General features: G+C 40.7%; 1 protein-coding gene across 1 annotated transcript in view; it reads right to left on the reverse strand.

Moving 5' to 3' along the window:
- ALDH7A1 (aldehyde dehydrogenase 7 family member A1) overlaps positions 1–14,354 on the reverse strand; it is a 33,527-nt gene extending 19,173 nt beyond the window's left edge. Inside the window, exons 1-9 of the mRNA XM_006191451.3 lie at positions 14,118–14,354; positions 12,640–12,693; positions 12,023–12,088; positions 7,233–7,313; positions 6,780–6,903; positions 6,322–6,454; positions 4,610–4,654; positions 3,032–3,109; positions 1,080–1,177 (exon numbers count right to left, since the gene is read on the reverse strand). Coding sequence (XP_006191513.2) covers positions 1,080–1,177; positions 3,032–3,109; positions 4,610–4,654; positions 6,322–6,454; positions 6,780–6,903; positions 7,233–7,313; positions 12,023–12,088; positions 12,640–12,693; positions 14,118–14,309 — 871 coding nt within the window. The 5' untranslated portion in view covers positions 14,310–14,354. The remainder of the gene's footprint in view (positions 1–1,079; positions 1,178–3,031; positions 3,110–4,609; positions 4,655–6,321; positions 6,455–6,779; positions 6,904–7,232; positions 7,314–12,022; positions 12,089–12,639; positions 12,694–14,117) is intronic.
- Positions 14,355–17,855: the final 3,501 nt, after the last annotated feature.

Here is a 17,855-nt window from a genome sequence, read left to right on the forward strand (position 1 = left end):
TTTGGATAATTATAGCTTTGTAGTAAGTTCTGAAATTGGGAAGTGTGAGTTGTCTCACTTTATTCTTCTTTTTCAAGATTGTTTCGGCTATTTGGGGCCCTTTGCACGTCTTATGAATTTTAGGATCAGCTTATCATTTCTATAAAGAAGCCAAGCAAAATTTAAAAGGGATTGCATTCAATCTGCAGATCACTTGGGCAGTTCTGATCTTGGGCAGTAATACTATTAAATTGTTTCCAAAAAGCGAAAATGGAAGGTCTTTACACTTATTTAGGTCTTTTAGAATTTCTTTCAATGATGTTTTGTTGTACTCTGCATGAAAGACTTGAACTTCTTTTCTTAAATTTATTTCTAAGAATTTAATTTTTGATGCTGCTGTAAACAAAAAGGTTTTCTGAATTTCACTTTTAGATTGTTCATTGTTAATCTACAGAAATACAAGTGATCTTTGCACACTGATTTGTATCCTGCAACCCTGCCGACCTGGTTTATTAGCTCTAATAGTCCGTTAATGTCTTCTTTAAAGGCAGTGCCCATGTAGCAAAGTAGCTGACAGATTAACTATTCAAGTCTCATCTTCTGCTAGGCTAGAGTCTAAATTCAGCAAAATAGCCAAAAAATGACAGTCAACATTATCTTAGAAAACCTATTTCATGAGCCATAGTGCAGCATACAAAGTTACATCTTACAACCCTTTTCAGTCATACATGCATGAAAATATAAATCAAAGAACAGGTGTAAGTCTTTTATGCCACATTCACTCTAGGTACTGCACTCACTGGTCCTATTAAAACTGCAAGTTTTCTTTTTTTTTATTTGTCAAGCAGGTCTGAGAGAAACTGATAAATATTTTTGGTATGATTCTACTATGGTCATTTAGAGGAAAAAATGACATCCTTTTCCAAATTACGCTATTAAATTTGCTATCTCCCTAATAGTAACCCACTCATAACTGTACCCTTCCTTTTACTTGGACACCGAAATAAACATGGCTGGTGTCTCCATGAAAAAACCCAATCTCTAGGTTTCACATGCATGTCTGAGGGAATTAAAATCCTCATTAGAAAGCCAACACTTACCAAACCTCTCCTGCACCATAAGGGCCACCTGTTTTCCCACCTGGGTGCTCCCGGTGAAGGACAGCAGGTTCACCCGCTCATCTTTGGCCATTGCTGTGCTGCAGAGGAACAGACACGGTCACCCAAGCAGAGAGACCCAGCAATGTCAGCACCTGACGGTACCAGCCAGAAAACTATGACATGGCCCTTGTCAGGGAAAGGCGGTCAGTCAAGGACACAAGGATCCGTCCCAAGGGAAGGTCTTCATGAAAACGAATTAGATTTTCACAAGAACCATACAGTGGAACAAGCTAACCCGTTCTGCAAGCTCTCCATAAACAGCAATCACCTCAAGGATGCTGTTAAGGAAGACGTTCCTTTCTGTACTGATAGGTCACTGGTCAGTATGACTTCAGCAATTCCTTGATGAGCATCCCAGTTACTTTGCAGACTCTTAAAACTAATTCCTAAAGTTAAAGACTGTAGGGAAATATCCTAAGTAACCTTCACGGAAGCTGACTTACAAAAGCTGTGCTAGGATTTCCAGTTGTTTCTAAGGAATGGAGACCAGACACTACTGATCTGAGCCTCCTTGCTCACAGTCCAGTGCTTCAAAGGGCTTGGGGTGGGCCAAGCAAGGCAGCCACAGCATTAGAGTAATGGAGGGCTGGAAATGCGGGGTGAGACTACGCAGGTAGTCCTCCCCAAGTCATCCCAGCACACATGAGCACTGACGCTCAAGGTGGCTGCTGTGTACAGCACTCCTGCACACACTGCTATTACCTGAGCTATTCCAAGGCCAACACGAAGGACTGGATGCCCGAAGTACAAGAGCAGAGTGGGTCAAGGATTAGACCGTGTTTTAAATGACATTCAGATAATACTTCACTATGCACTCTTTATGTGGGAGCTATATTTTCTATTTTCTCATTTATCTAAAAAAAAAAAAAAAACAAAGAACAAAAAGGAGCCATTTATTACTCCTTTTTGAGATTGCCCAGTAAGTACAATAGTATGGTACAAGTGCTGGAGAGAGACTTAACACTTTAACCACACCAGTAAGAGTTCTAAGACCTGAATCCTATGAAATGTCACCCAATCAAAGTCCAGGCTGGCAGAACCAGCTTTCACCACAGTTCAGAGAAATTACAGTCCGTTCCAGCTTAAAAAAGGTTGTGACATTTTGCAAAATGAAAGAAGCTAGACACAAGGGTCACATGTTATATGATTCCATTTATATTGAAATATCCTGAATAGGAAAATCCATAAAGATACAAAGGGGATTCCTGGTTGCCAGAAGTGGGGGGAGGGGGAGGGACTGCTAAGAGGTACAAGGTTCCTTTTGGAGGTAATGACAATGTTTTGGGATAAGGTAATGATGATAGTTGCACAACACTGTGACTATTTTAAAAACCACTGAATTGTACTTTTTTTTTAATTTTGAGAATTTAAAAAAATTTTATTATTGAAATACAGTCTGTTTACAATATTGCGTCAATTTCTGCTGTTTAATTATACATTTTTTAAGAGAGAACTTTATGGTATGTGAATTACATGGCAATTTTTAAAAAACAAATATAACTTAGAAGCTGTGTTTCCAGGGTTCTCTTTTTTGGTCAGTTGAAGAACCCAGAGAATAGGCTAGGTTCTTGGTGGAGAGTGAGCCACCAGAGCACAATTCCACAGCTTTGCTTTGTAAGTGAGCACATTTATAAATCAAGCATCAGGAAGCCAGGGACTGCCCACAGGCATAGCAGGTTGTCATTTTAGGATATAAACACATTATGATAGTAGTTCTGGGCAATGAAAAAGACAGTTCTTACTCATGCTCCAACAGAGGCTACACACCAATTAAGCCTAATGAGATCCACAAAATAACAATTACAAAAACTGTTCTCACCTCCTTAGCTATATGGGGTTTTGAAATTCTAGTAAAGATGATTGTAGTTGATCAACCCAGGTCCCTGACCTACCCGATATCTGCTCCACCACAAGTCAAGGAACAAATCGCACCAGGCAGCTCGTTGTCCTCCAGAACCTTGGCTATTATCCTAGGAAAGAAATAGCAATCAAGGAAGGGAGCTATTTAATTTCTTATCACTTTTTGAAAACAGCAATAAATTCCAACCACCTGACTTTTGTTTCTCAACTTTCTCTCTCATCCCTCAAATAGGCAGGCCTGGATTTCACCTCAAAATAAGAGATGAGGTTTTCCAACACTAAAAAGGAGAACCTTTTTTTTCCTTCCCCCAAAAAATCTTAAGAAGAAGAAAATGACGTGCAAAACAAATGACAGAGGTATGAAACGTGCTCATCTTATGCGTCTGAATTTTAGTTGAATTTAAGAACTCCCAGTGGACACTGAAGCACTCTTGGTTAATTCTGGCACAATTTAGCGTTATTTTACTTACTATCTTTCATTACAGTACCAGATAATATTCTAAATTACCTAAAGATTCAGCCATGTTCCTATATGAATGCCTCAGGCCCTTCAAAGGTTTAAAGCAAATAAATATTTAAAAGCTCAAACTTTAGAACATTTGAAACAGAATCAAAAGTAACAATAACTGAACCAGTTATTGAAAAGCAATTGGCAAGTCAGTTCACTACATCCACAGTTCTTTGAAAGGCTTATTTTTAAAAACCGCCTGTGGAATCTTATCATTTTCATGTGTTTTGTTTATCAGAGATCTACTTAATATTTAATTTGAACACCTCTGCCTTGAAGGATATTGTTTTCTCAACGTCACGTATCCTTTCAATTAACTACTAACATATATTACTCTCTTCTTCAGCCGAATTTCAATTCGTCAGTCAGTATTCCTAAATGATCTCCCAACATTAAGGAGCTTCTTACATATGGACTCCATCACAAGCTCTCTACTAATGACTGTTAAATCAGAGAATGCAGCTCACGCAACCAATGGAATATCAGGGCCCCTCATCACCCTACATGGAAAGGCACCCTCTTCTAAACATTGTCTAAATTCTGGAATGATAAATTAATAACACTGATTTTATGACCTAAAGAGTTGTCAAGTTCCCAAATATGAATAAACAATAATTTTTTAACCAAAAGATGAAGTGCATTTCAGAGTGTTAGAAGAATTAGTGGAACAGTATAAAACAATTTCTCTCTGTTTTGCTGGCTATTAAACAAAAGTAATAAATGTATCAGATGAGCAGAACCACTAACATACTCAATAGTTATAGCATATAGCCCCTAAATTGTAAAACTATTTCCTGTCTACTGGATTTGTTTTTATTTTCCAAGTGACAAAAAATGTTTTAAGAGTTCAGGTTCAACATTTGTATCAATATCTAGCATATTTCCCAAGACTTAAATGATATGGTTCTGAAAAAGTTCTATAAACTGCATAATGATACAAAAATGTTGTTACAACCAAAAGTTTGTCAAAAACCCATGCTAAAATAAAAATGACACTTCTGCGTCAGATTAAAAATCCAGTGCCTATCAGTCACCCTTTTCAGATTCTTCCCTACCCACAAAAAAAAAAAAAAAAAAAAAAAAAAAAGCCACATATACTTACTTTGTAACGGCTACACTAATGAGGGAAGTTGTTGGAGCTCCTTTCCTTGTAAGGGTCAAAAAAAAAAAAAAAAAAAGGCAGCTTAATTTGGCGGAAATCATCAATACCTTTTATCTTCAAGCAGAAGCAAAAAACTTTGTGAGAACAAGTTCCTTCAAATTAAGCAACTGAGCCTAGTTACTTAAGTAGAAATCTATCCTTCAGCTTGGTGTCTCTGGGACCCACGGGGCTGTAAAACTTTCAAATATAAAAATGGCATCAAACAATTTCGAACCTGCTTGCTGCACCAATCACAGGAGCTGTTACATTAACGTCTGCCACTGATGGGAACTGAGTGAAACAGAAATCAATCAACACAAACTTTCAGGGGAAGGCTCAGAGGGCTGAGGAAAATTGTACAACTAGCCTTTGGAAACATGGTGCCAAATCATTAACCCTCCCAACTATGCCTTGCTTTTTGAGTACCTTCAACTGAGTACAGCCTTGAGACCAGTACATATTAGTGTGACAGACGCAAAATGGGCAGACAACTCTCCTGGTTTTCCTAATCTACGTTCCCTTACCGAACACGAAAGCTAAAAGCAAACAACTGTTTTGTCATCTGTAAAACACTGACATCTTCCCAGCTAACTTTTACTATCATATATTTTACAGAGATGTAACATTTAATATATCAATGGGAACATTGGCCAAGTGCCTCAGAATCACTTGGGAATTCACTATCAAATTTTTATTGAACTTAAAAAAAAAGAATCAAATTTTAAAAAGAAGGTTGTGACTTGTATCACAAGTTCTTCTTTTCCTCTTACTTGTTCACTTAGTTTCCTGTTTGTGAAGTGTATTATAATAAAGAATGTTATCTGAATCGTCGCTCCCAGTTTCTGGCACATAACATGAAAACCCCTCAAATTTCCTGACAGAAGGGTTTTTGTTATGCTAAGGAGGTCACTAGTGGGTCAGGATGAGGACTGGTCACTAGAAAGATCAACCATGGAGATAGGAGGGGAGAAGGGATGGAGACTGAGTTCAATCACATATATAATAATTTAATCAATCATGCCTATGTAATAAAACCCCATAAAAACTGTGGACACCAAAGCTCAGTGGAGCTTCCTGGTTGGGAAGGGGATGTGTGCTGACCTCACAGAGGGCAGGAAGCTCTGCGTCTGAGACCCTTCTAGACCATGCTCTATGTGTCCTTCATAATGAAACTGCAGTCATTAAGTACTGTGCTTTCTTGAGTTCTGTGCATAATGCTAATGGATTACTGAAACAGGGGTTCACAGGAACTTCCTCATCTGCAGATTGCTGGTCAGAACTACAGATGTCCTGGAGACCTGAGGACACTGGCAGTTTGCATCTAACGTGGGGGCAGTCTTGTGAAGGACTGAGCCCTTAAACAGGTGGAGCCTGACGCTAAGACCAGGCAGTTAGTGTCAGAACTGAATTACAGTAACCAGCTTGCGGTAAAAACAACTGGGAGGGATAGGGGACAAGGCTGTGTTAAAAAACAAGTCAAAAAAATAAATTTTACCAATAACAAAATATCTAATAATTTAAAATCTACATTTCACAACTAGCAGGTGTTGACTTAATATGGAAGAGCAGAGTAGTAGAAAACACTTCGAATACATTTACAGTATTTTGAGCAGTACCTGAAAACGGCTACCTTTACCATCTAACTGCTGGATAAGACAGTGAGCCGTTCTTACCAAAGGCAGGCATTCCCACAGATCATGGCGATGGCGTTGTTCCAGCCGTACACCGCCACAGGGAAGTTGAACGCAGAGATGACTCCGACCAGGCCTACAGGGTTCCACTGTTCAACGAGCACGTGGCCGGGTCCTGAGGATAGGGAAAGCGTGGAACATTCTTAAGCACGTTACTTTAATGCCTGTCAGCTAAGTAAGCACTAAGTCTGGACCCTCATTTTCAGTCCAAAGGGGTATCAGACCAAGTGGGGACTTGTAGCTGATTATTCCACATAGCTGTGGGATACTGGTGCATTAATTAGCACACAACCAAAGCTGTTATCACCACAGTCTCATAAACCATAATGATATCCATGAGGCCTCTGCTCCTCATAGGAGCTCCGTGTGGATCAGAGAAATTTTTGGAGCTCTCTGTATCAGAATACAAAACTCTTAGCTGAACTGACTTCCTTGCTTACTTTCAGACGGCAGGATGGGTCCCCCGATCATCCGTGATAAGCCCACGGCATAATCACAAATATCCACGTACTCCTGAACTTCTCCCACACCTTCCACTAAGATCTTCCCCATCTCCAATGACACCTAAAAACACAAAAGACCAAGCAGCTTTTTTTCCAACAGAATTCATGCTTTACACATTAAATTTATGGTGGGGAAAGCAACACATTTGTTTCTGCTTTGTGAAGGTAATAAATATACTTCAGAAAGTCTGTTCATATTTTTCTAAAAGAATTTTAAAACCCAAGAATTGTCTTCACTTTTTTATGTTCATCTTTTTAATCTTTCCTCTAAAGATTTTTGCAATATATAAATTACTTTTCTTAAAAATCACAATCTTATACACAGAAGTACAAGATAGCCTCATTCCCCACTCAAAGGATTTTATGGACATAAAGTACAAAATGCTTTACCAAGCTTCCTAGTACTTGGATCTTCTCCCGCAAGGCATCACCAATCTGTCTCACTACTTCTCCTCGCTTTGGAGCAGGAATCTAAGAAAAGAATGGAATTTTAGTGTCTGATTCAAAGTGTAAACCTGCACGTGTAACACAGTATTAGATAAATGTGCTGTAAAAGAACAGTACAAGCACTTCAAAGACACCTGCTTTGATCCCAACAACAGGGTGACGTGGCAGGCCCTAAAATCCATACGGCAGACCTGGAAAATATTCAGATGATACTTTTTTTTTGTGAGCAACGGACTGTGCCAAGTACAGAGAGAAATTCAGATTGAACACAACTTTTTGGAGTGATTCCAGAAAGCTCAGAATACCTTACATACCTGTAAGCCTTTATGATTGCCAGTGATGTTTTCATATGGGTCAAACTGATTTCATGTCCAAACAATACACTGTTTACTTATAAAGCTGGTATTCCATAATCCATTCAAATCATACCATTCACTCACCAAATACTTTCTGAGAACAACAGTACTGCCACACACTGGGGCTAAAATAAGTGAGGCATTTGTGAAGCTAGTAATTATTCTCTAGCAGCATTCGTGGCACTAATAAGAGGGGAAAAGGACAACAAAGAATTACAAATTGCCACAAGGGTTATAAAGACCAAGGAAATAAACATGGTTCTGAGGCAGAGAGAATAGCAGGCTTGGAGAATAATTGGGTATGTTAACTTTATCTTCAACCATAGGAATATTCTACACCAGGGGCAAAAACAGTCTAAGAGATCCATGGAAAATAAACGCTTGTCATATTTGAGGAGCTGATTGGGAAGGACACCATGCCCACAGCTAGGAGGAGCTTTAAAGAGTCTGGATCTTATTCCAGGTACAATGCTAAATCTTATAGTTTTTAAGAAGCAAAGTAAGATGACTTGCTTGACCTTATTTTATAAGATCACTGCCTAATGTGTGGAGAATAAACTGGAGGAGAAAAGAGTAGAAGCAGGAAGACCAACTAAGGACACATTCTAGTAACCGAGGCAAAAGATAATGGTGACTTGGCCTTAAGATTGAAGCAAGAGAGACAAAAAGTAGATTCAGGATCTATTTTGTTGGTAGGACAGAACTCACTAAGGAACAGGTATGGGAAATGAAAGAATTAAGGATGACTCCCAGATCTCTGGCTTGAATAGCTAGGTAGATGGAAGTAGAATCACAGGGATGAAGATGACTTGGAAGATGAGTCCAGATTTTTTTGGAGGTGGAGAGTACAGGTTGGGCCATATTAAGTTTGAGATGTGATGAAAGAATGGAGACATACTTTCACCAACTATGCTATCACCCCTTTTTGCCTTTGCAGCTCTTCCTTTAATTCCACCTTTCTCTCAGAAAGCAACTAACAATACCATTCCTACTCCCGAGGCTGGAGCCTGTCCCCCACCCCCAACCCCCTCACAGAGAGGGGCTCCCAGAGCTTGACTGGGGGCTCAGGGCTCTTCTTGGCTCTCCTTCTCAAATACATCTCAAATGTCTTAGGATGGCTTTTCTGGAGGGTAGCTTAGCATTCTATTTACATTTAAAATGCCCCTACCCTTTGAATAGGCAGTTCTACTTCTGGAAATTGAGCATATATGTAAGTGTGCAAAAGTATAGGCTCAGCAGCATTTACTGTAGGGCTGTTTCCAGCGGAGAAAAAGAGAAACCATTTAAATGTCCATCAGTCTATGATTGGTTAATTACAGGATAGCCATAAAATGGAATACCTGACACTCTCTAAAAAGAGTAAGATAGATTTATAAGGAAAAACGTTTAAGAAATATAACAGGTCAACAAAAAGTAATAAAATAATGCATACTGTAAACAAACTTTTGCTTAAAATTAAAGGAATATACCAGATATTAACAGCTGTAATTTCTGGGAAATGGAATTATAACAGACTTGCATTCCCCACATTTTATGTCTGCAACATTTGCCATTTTTATGATCAATAAAAATTGTAACATTAAATGATGCAGTGCAGATCTTATACATTTTCTAATGCATGGAATGGGTTTAATAATGTTTCAGTTGAATTTAGCCCATCCATTTAAAAGCTTAGCAAATTGGTTAATTTCAACTGAGAATGGCCAATACAGCACACATGGCCTTTAACCTCCCATCCCGAATAGATTTATTCTATTAGTCTTTCTACCAACACTTACTGCACACTTTCTATGCATCAGATATCATGCTAATCCCAGGGACACAAAGGAAACAAGGCAGCTACAATTCACGCCCCATGGAGCTGACAGTCCAGTGGGGGTGGCAGAGCCACGACACAGGAGACTATGATCTCGGGTGGTAAGCGCCGTGATGGAGGAGCCAGACTGTACAACTGGACCACCTGCGAGTGCTAATCTGGCATTACCTGGGGGCAAGGAGGTGAGGAGGAAGGAGGCTTTTTAAAGAAGTTTAGAGTTGAGACCTAAGACCTAAAGCAGGATTGGTGTTTGCCAGCTGAAAAGGTAGAGAAAGTAGAAGAAAATTACAGGATCAGGGAGTAAAACACATGCAAAGGCTAAAAGTCAAGAGCATGCGGTGAGTTTGGAAAACTATAAAGCTTAAAGAGGCAGAGAAGAAAGCAGGGGCCACAATGCAAAGGACCATGTAAAGGATTCAAAGAGCAGTGGGGAAATCACTAAAAGGTTTTATATAGTGAAGAGAAAATCACAGACTGCATTTTAAAATACCACTCTAGATGTGGTATAGAAAATGGATCAGATGGAGAAAAGACTCAGGCAGGAAAACCATCAGGCCAGACAAGAGATGGTAGCTGTCTGGAGCACAAAAATAGCAAGAGATAAATATAATTCAAAATGTTCAAGACTTGGTAATTGATTGAGTCTTAGCTCTGACTATACATTAGAATCACCACTCAACATCCCACACCACTCCAACCCGGCATTTTATTTTCCTCCAGCTTCCAAGATGACTAGTAGGAGGAGCCATAGATAAGAAAGCCAGGATTAGGTATGAGGCAAAAGATATGAAGGGGGAGCAGGACACCGGGAAGACAGCCACATTCTCCATGTGGGCTTGATCAGTTCCAGCATGACAGGGCATCAGTAACCTCAGACCCCCCTGAGATGGGCAACGAGAGACCTTGCATTCATCCCTGCACAATTCCCCCTGAAATTTGGTCTGGAATAAGCATCAAATACTAGCCACGAGGAGGGAACCATGAGTCCTTGGGGAACTATTACAAAGATACCTATGTCAGAGAGCTACCAGGGTTCTGGTATTCCTCTGTTCAGCCACAGAGGGCCCATTCGCAGTTCCCTGCCATCAAGAGAGGAAAGAAAGCCTAGCTCTTCCTCACCAGAAATGGAGAGGAAAAATGATGACACACAGAGGATGCAGAGGGGCGGAAACAGGTACCACACTAATGCAGGGTGTTATTAATAAGGGAAACTTGTAAGACTGATGGAGAGTACAGAACGCTTTTCGTGGATGGGGTTCACAATAAGCCACCTCAGAATGTGCCAGTTTCGCATGTTCTTTGGTGTTATTTTGAGCTAAAGGCAATCAAGGCCCAGCAGCATCAGGGAAGCTTTCTAACTCCTCCTTAATAGCCTAAAAGAACTCAGAAAGGGACCTGTACCAGGACAGAGCTATCACCAGAGATAACTTCTTATATCATTATTTCCTTTGTTCAAGAATATTTTTGATTGTATATAATGGAACCTAACTTACAGCCAGAATTAGTGAAAGTAAAGATGTTCTTCCAGCTTTGCACAGGGGGAAACATCTTGGCAGATAACTCTGCATCCAACCCCGGGCTCTCCTGGAGTGTCTACCCCTCCTCAAGTCCCATAGCAATCACCGAATCAGAGAAAACACTGTGGGTCAGCAGTCCCAAACCCGCCAGCGTGTGGTTTTACATAACAAACTCACAGGTACTGAGGTTTGCCCCTGCCTGATTCACCTGTAAGCACTTTAAATGCACTCATTTAACCCTCAGGTCAACTGAGAGGTAAGCACATCCGGTCTCCCCATTTTACAAGACAAAGCACTCTAAAGTGAATCAATCTACCCAGGGGCAGAGCTGGGTTAACCATCCAGGGTATTCCTACAGCCTCAGGCTTAGTTAGAATCTTTGGTAGGAGATCTGAAACTCAGGGTGGGGGAGGTAAGGGGAGACTGGGAGATCCAGACTAAGCCAGTTCTTTATTCTCCCTTCCTCCAGAGCCTGGCCCTCCAGTGCCAGCTCAGCATGGCCCAGCCCAACTCCAGAAACAGTTCCTACACTTTCATTCATAACCCTTGTTGGAAACAGAGACAGAGAAGACAGAATCTGCCTCAAAGCCTCATCCGACTGTGGAGGAACTGGAGCCTTCGCCCTGTGAAAGAGCTGCCGCTGCCTGCACTGCCCTTTGAACCAGGAATGTCGACATACCACTAAAATCCCCTCCCCTCCTCCCCCCAGTAACACTGGCAGGGGGAGGGAGATGGCGCAGATGGGTATTTTTAGCATAGATATTCCTTCCTCTTTTCTAATTATAAATTCAAGTAACTCCAGTTGGAGAATAGAGTGCTCATAGACTGAGTTTATGTTACCTTAGCAGAGAGTTCTATTCCATTTAAAATTACCCAGTTACTGAGGGCCAAATATGGAAAAGGGACAATTTAGGACTACAGCAGAGGAGATGGTCTGAGCCCCCAAGGAGACTTTTCAGCACAGGGGCACTGGCCTAATCATCAGATGTCTCTGTGTCTCATGGTAATTACAGGAGGTAATCGTGCCCTGGCCTCCATACTTACATCTGCCCAGATTCTCCATGCTTCTCTTGCTTTCTTTACAGTTTCTTCGTAGTCAGCCATGCTGGCCTAAGTAAAGATTTAGAGGAAGACAAAGAGAAAAGGAAAGGGCAGTAATGATCTCCTTCTAACAACATAGAGATTATTTTTGGAAAAGAATTGAACAATCTCCAGGTGACCCTAGGATTCATGGTTTAGAATGATTTTCACAGCTTATGCTTCCAAAAACTTGCTGAACTCAGTAAGTTAGAACCTGTGCTTTTGTAAGAAATTGCTTCTCAAAGCAAAGTCCCTGAGCTTCATCGGGGAGCAATACCTAAGGTGCATTAGAAATTCAGAACATCAGGCTCCAACCCAGATTTGAGAGGTCAGACAGAAATCCCCAGGTGATCCAGAAGCATGGCCTTCAATGGATCCCTCCCTGGTCCCCTCTAGGGTTCTCCTTTTCAAGTGCATCTCCTCCCACAATGAGTGGAAAGTCTCTCTCTGACATTCTTAATGTTAAATTAAAAAGAAACATTCTTTGAGTTTGTATCACTCATGATCACTAGCACAAACTCCCTGTGGACAGTTTGCTTGCATTAAAAACAAAAACAAAAACAAAACAAAAAAAACCTTACCTGTCTGACTCTTGCTATCGGCTCATTGTTAGCAGGACAATAGGTGGTGATAACCTTAAAACAAAAAAGATGACCACCATAAATAAAAAATGTAATCCCAAATTCGGTGAGCAGAACAAATGGGGGAAGAAAAAAAGGAGCGGGGGTGGGGGGGAGATTAAGATACAATACCTAAGCTTGGAACCTTTACATTAACTTGTTACAAATAAGCAAGTCTACAGAGCTCTTTCATTTCTGACCTGAACATCCAGAACCACCTATTCTACAAAGCTCACCTTTGCCATCTAAGTATTAGATACAAACAAAAGCCTAAATGTAACCTGTTGTTTTGCCTCTTTTTCCATTAAAAACAGACCAAAGTTGTGAGTTTAACTTACTCTGTCTCTTACTCTACCCACCTCTGGTCAGAGGTGAAATGGCCAAGGCCAGACAATTATGGGAAAGACCTGTGGTTTTGTTTGTTTTTAAGTTAAACATCCATATGAATTTATTAAGTCCAGACTTTATTAATAAAGTGCAGCAGTCTGGGAGGAGGGGGGAGGTGGAGCATTGAGGGACAATATGATGGATGGCCATGGGGGTCCCACAGAGGGGCCCTGGCCCCTCCCCCACCTGTCCACACAAACTGGAGAGGTCAATTAGAAAGAAAAAGTCCAGGTGTAGCTTTAAAAAGATCTTCAGGAGAGGTACCCATGAACCTAAGGATTGATGCCACAGGAAAAACAAGATGAAACCACTAATGAGGGAGGCAGAAATTTGGGAAACAATGAAAAACCACTTGCATCTCCTGCAATCACAGATAACCGAAAGATGTGTTTCTTCTAACAAGGCAGGTGCATTCAAGAAAATGTTCGGTATTACATAACATTTTCTCATCAAAAGCTTTCTTCTGTATGCGGCTCCCAAAAAATCTCGGCGATAAAAACCTTACCTTTCCACTGTATTCTATAAAACATCTTACTGAACATTTACTGGGTGTCAGGCATGGAGTGAGGCTCTGGAAATAGAGAAATGCTGAAAACCTGGCCCTCAGAGAAGCTGAGCTCAACGAAAACATGACACAATTTCATCAAATCCGAACTTGCACTCCAAAGGATTTCAGAAAATATGTAAAACTATCCACGTCACATATAAGGAGCCATAGTCAAGCACAAAATTCAGGTAATTTCCACCGCTAAGCGTGTGGCATTTCTCACCATAGACAGAGTGTTTAACTATGCCATACGGTTTTTTTAAGTATGCGGAGGAAGTTTAACCCCAACCAGCTCCAAAGTGACTGATACTCCACAGCCCACGGGCCCTAAAATCTAACGGTATTTTAAAGACAGTATACATGAGAAAACTTCTGCTGTACAGCTTCAAAGCTTCCCACTCAGTACCACCGCCGACAGCCTGCGAGGGGACTGGAGCGGGGCAGTGCCCGGCCGGCCTCCCGGAGAGAAGTGAGGCCGCAGAGATTTCCCGGGACGCCCGCATACCTCTCCCCGGCCTCCCCAGCTGCCATTATACACGCCGTCGTTTTCCTCGCGGAGCCCCAGCTCCTTCAGCCAAGCATACTGGGGCTGATTGATGAGCAGAGTGGACATGAAGGCGGCAGGCCCGTTCCAAGGTCCGGAGAGCTTGCTCCTCCTTGCAACGCGCACGCACAGCAGACCGGGAACGCGCCACATACTAAGCCAGGGGAGCGCACCGCGCCTGCGGCCCGAGGCGCGGCTGAAATAGAGCCCCGCCCCCCGCCCGGGAGAGCCCATTGGGCAGACCCGCCCCCACCGTAGCCCTGCCCACCCGGATCTGGGGCCGGGGCTTAACTCCGGCCTGGACGAGGGGGCTGAAACCCAGAGGAAGTGAGAGGGCTACTGACCCCTGGTGAAGACGCCAGAAACGGCGGCACCAGCTAGGACTTTTGTTCAGCAAAATATTGGCTCTAAAATACAATGGGTTAGAGCAGGGCTTCTCAGACTGTAACGTGCACGTAGTCACCTGGCCATCACGTTAAGTGCACATTTTGATTCGGTGGGTCTGGACTGGGGTCTAAAAGTCGGCTTTTCTAGCCAGTTCCCGAGTGATGGTGACACCTGCTGTTTGGTGGAGTAGCTAAAGGAGGGTTTTTTTCCGGAGGGGAGAGGGTTGTATGTTTTCATTATTTGTTAAATTAATTACAAATTAGAGTTTTCTAATTAATGAAAAATGTTAAATTGTGGTACTTCCTTCTAAATATCCTTCTAAATATATCCTTGCTTTTGAAGAACAAAGACAGTTTTGAGCAATTTCCTTCATTCTCCATTTCTTGTACCTTCCTGCAATATCTTCCCCCCACCCCCCCTCCACCACCCATCTCCCATTTAATTCCACAATCGGCCTACCCTATAGTAAGGGAATTACTAACATCACAGTCAACATGATTGGGGCATTATTTAAAAATAAATACATACTTTCAAATCAGTTGAATTAATTCAGGTGTCTCAATGATTCCCAACCTACTTTTCCAAAATACTACTTCTCACTACTTGCTTTATGGCCTTCCACATTGCCACCAAAGTCACTTTATGTTTTTATACAAAGCCTGTATTTTCCTCTCACTGTGTCTTTGCCCTTGCTGTTCTTTCCACCTGTAAAACCCTTTCTTCCATTTCTGTATTTAAGCTTGAGCTTTATCTGTTCCATCCTTACCACACAAATGATTTCAACAAATTATGTTGAGATCAGCATGTATCAAGCACCTACCAGAAACTGTAGTTACAAGCACGAGAGATACATGAATGATACTTTCATTTGTAAATGTTATATTTTTCCCCATTAAGGCAAGGACCATCTCTGACTTGCCCTTGTATGGCTCCACAATTCCCAGCATTGTACCAAGCTCACATCAATTTACTTCCATAAACAAATGAACACACCTCAGGAGTAGTAAGCATGGATACCCTGTCCAGGACTGGTAATCACCTTCAATAACCCAGCTACTATCTTCTATCCACCCTAGGACTGAGGCACTAACTTCCTTCATTTTAATTCTCATACATTTTAACAGAGAACTGAATTCTCCTTACTTTCTGGCCAAAAGTAAGAGTCTTTGTACGTGTATCCCAGCATTGTATATTTCCCTTCTCTTACCCTCCATTTGATTCAAAGAATGAAAAGACATTTACAGATGCACTAAATTTTAGGAGCAACACGTAATGTTCCCAAGGATTGTCAAATTCCTTCTCCACTAAATCAAGGAGATAGATTCATGGCTGTCTCTCTAAACCACTTCTAGGGTGACAGACACCAGCAACTGCCTGTATGGAAGATAGGGACTGCATCTCTCTTTCATCTTCTTTTTTCAAAACTCACTTCTTAGCCTGCCAATATAATGTCAGGAAAAATCACCAACAATGAATTTTGATGGGGCAGAGAATGAACAGATAGAATTAAATGAATCCTATGAAAGTACATTTTACACATGAAAAAGAATTAAATGGATCATATATGAAAGCATATATAAAAACTGCAAAGACTTATAGAAATTTAAATGTACTGACTGAATTCAGGACGCCTTGAACCAATTCTGTATTGAAAAGTGGAAGAGTTAGCAAATGGCAAATTCTGCTTTTCAAATGATTTATCAAAGGCTTCACAGGGTGGTGATTCAAGCAAAGGCTCTGGAGTCACAGTATAAGTACAAATGATCCATGCTTGGGAAGTCCTCAGTGAACGCTAGTGGTCTTCATTTTCCAAGACAGCTGGCCAAAAGGTGGCGGGATGTGACCTGAGTATGCATGCTGGCCCCAAGGCAGCAGTAAACTGGAGAAATCACCACCACCCAGGATACAATTTCATTATTGCAAATTCAGAATCTGACTTAGAGTATGAGTGAGTGACACTAACTATTGCTCTAGGGAAACATATTAATCAAGCTCACACAAAAAAAATGATGCTGCAACTAAAATGCCGGCTTATTATTTTACAGCAAAAATTATTTTCAGAAAGGACTAAACATTCACATCCTCTAATTACTGCATTCTCTCCCAGGGTACATACTACGTATCTAGTGGTTTAATGAGCCCAGAGTCAGAAGAAGAGTTATTAATTAACAATATATGATTTCAAATAAACAAACAAAATATATGATTTCAGGGGGATGGGGGTACAGCTCAGTGGTAGAGCATATGCTTAGCATTCACAGAGGTCCTGTGTTAAATTCCCAGTACCTCCATTTTAAAAAAAAAAAAAAACCAAACAACATATGATTTCAGCATTCAATGGCATCAGGCTACAATAGTCTCCCCAATGTCCAAATTAACCTATAGATTCAGTGCAATCCAATCAAAATGATAGAATTGGCAAGCAGAGTTTAAAGTTTAAATGTAAATGCAAAGGATCCAGAATCGCCAAAACAATTTTGGAAAAAAGGAACAAATCTATATTACCTAATTTTAACAATTATTATAACAATTTTACAGTTATTATAAAGCTATAGTAATCAAGAAGCTGTCACATTGGTGTAAAGATAGACATAAAGATTAGAAAAGAATAGGGCACTCAGAAACAGACCTTCATATATACAGTCAATTTTCAATGGAGGTGTCAAAGAAATCCAAGGGAGAAAAGAGTCTTTTCAACAAATAGTGCTATATTATTTGGATATTCAGGTGCAAAAAAAAAGTGAACCTTGATTTTTACTTCACACTATATACAAGAATTAATTCAAAATAGACCACAGACCTAAAGCTTAGAACTGAAACTCTAAAACTAGCGGAAAACACTGGAGAAAGTCTTTAACGTGAGGGGCTGTTCTATGCATTATATGATATTTAGCTGCATCCCATGAAATGTTAATAGCATGAAAATATACTCCTACCTTACACCATACACAAGACTCAGTTCCAGGGGGATTGTAATTCGATGCAGAAAAGGTAATACAATAAAGTTTTCTAAGAATTAGTAGCCATGCAGTCAAGACTCAGGTCATCAATAGCTTAGCTGTGTAATCTCTTCATTTACCAAAATCAATTGGACCACGTGATTTCTAAATTCCTTTATAGGTCTTAAATTCACATTTCAAAAATCTTTATCATTCTTTTCCATACAGTCTACAGTCGTATCCTAAGGAAATACTAAAACAAGTTTGTAAAGAGACATGTAATTGCAAAACCGGTTACACCATCAATGTACACCATCAGAGACTAAATAAATGATGGTACCTCCATGCAATGAAAACTCGGAGTCATTAAAAA

The sequence above is a fragment of the Camelus ferus genome, chromosome 3, assembly GCF_009834535.1.
Source record: "Camelus ferus isolate YT-003-E chromosome 3, BCGSAC_Cfer_1.0, whole genome shotgun sequence".
Taxonomy (NCBI): domain Eukaryota; kingdom Metazoa; phylum Chordata; class Mammalia; order Artiodactyla; family Camelidae; genus Camelus; species Camelus ferus.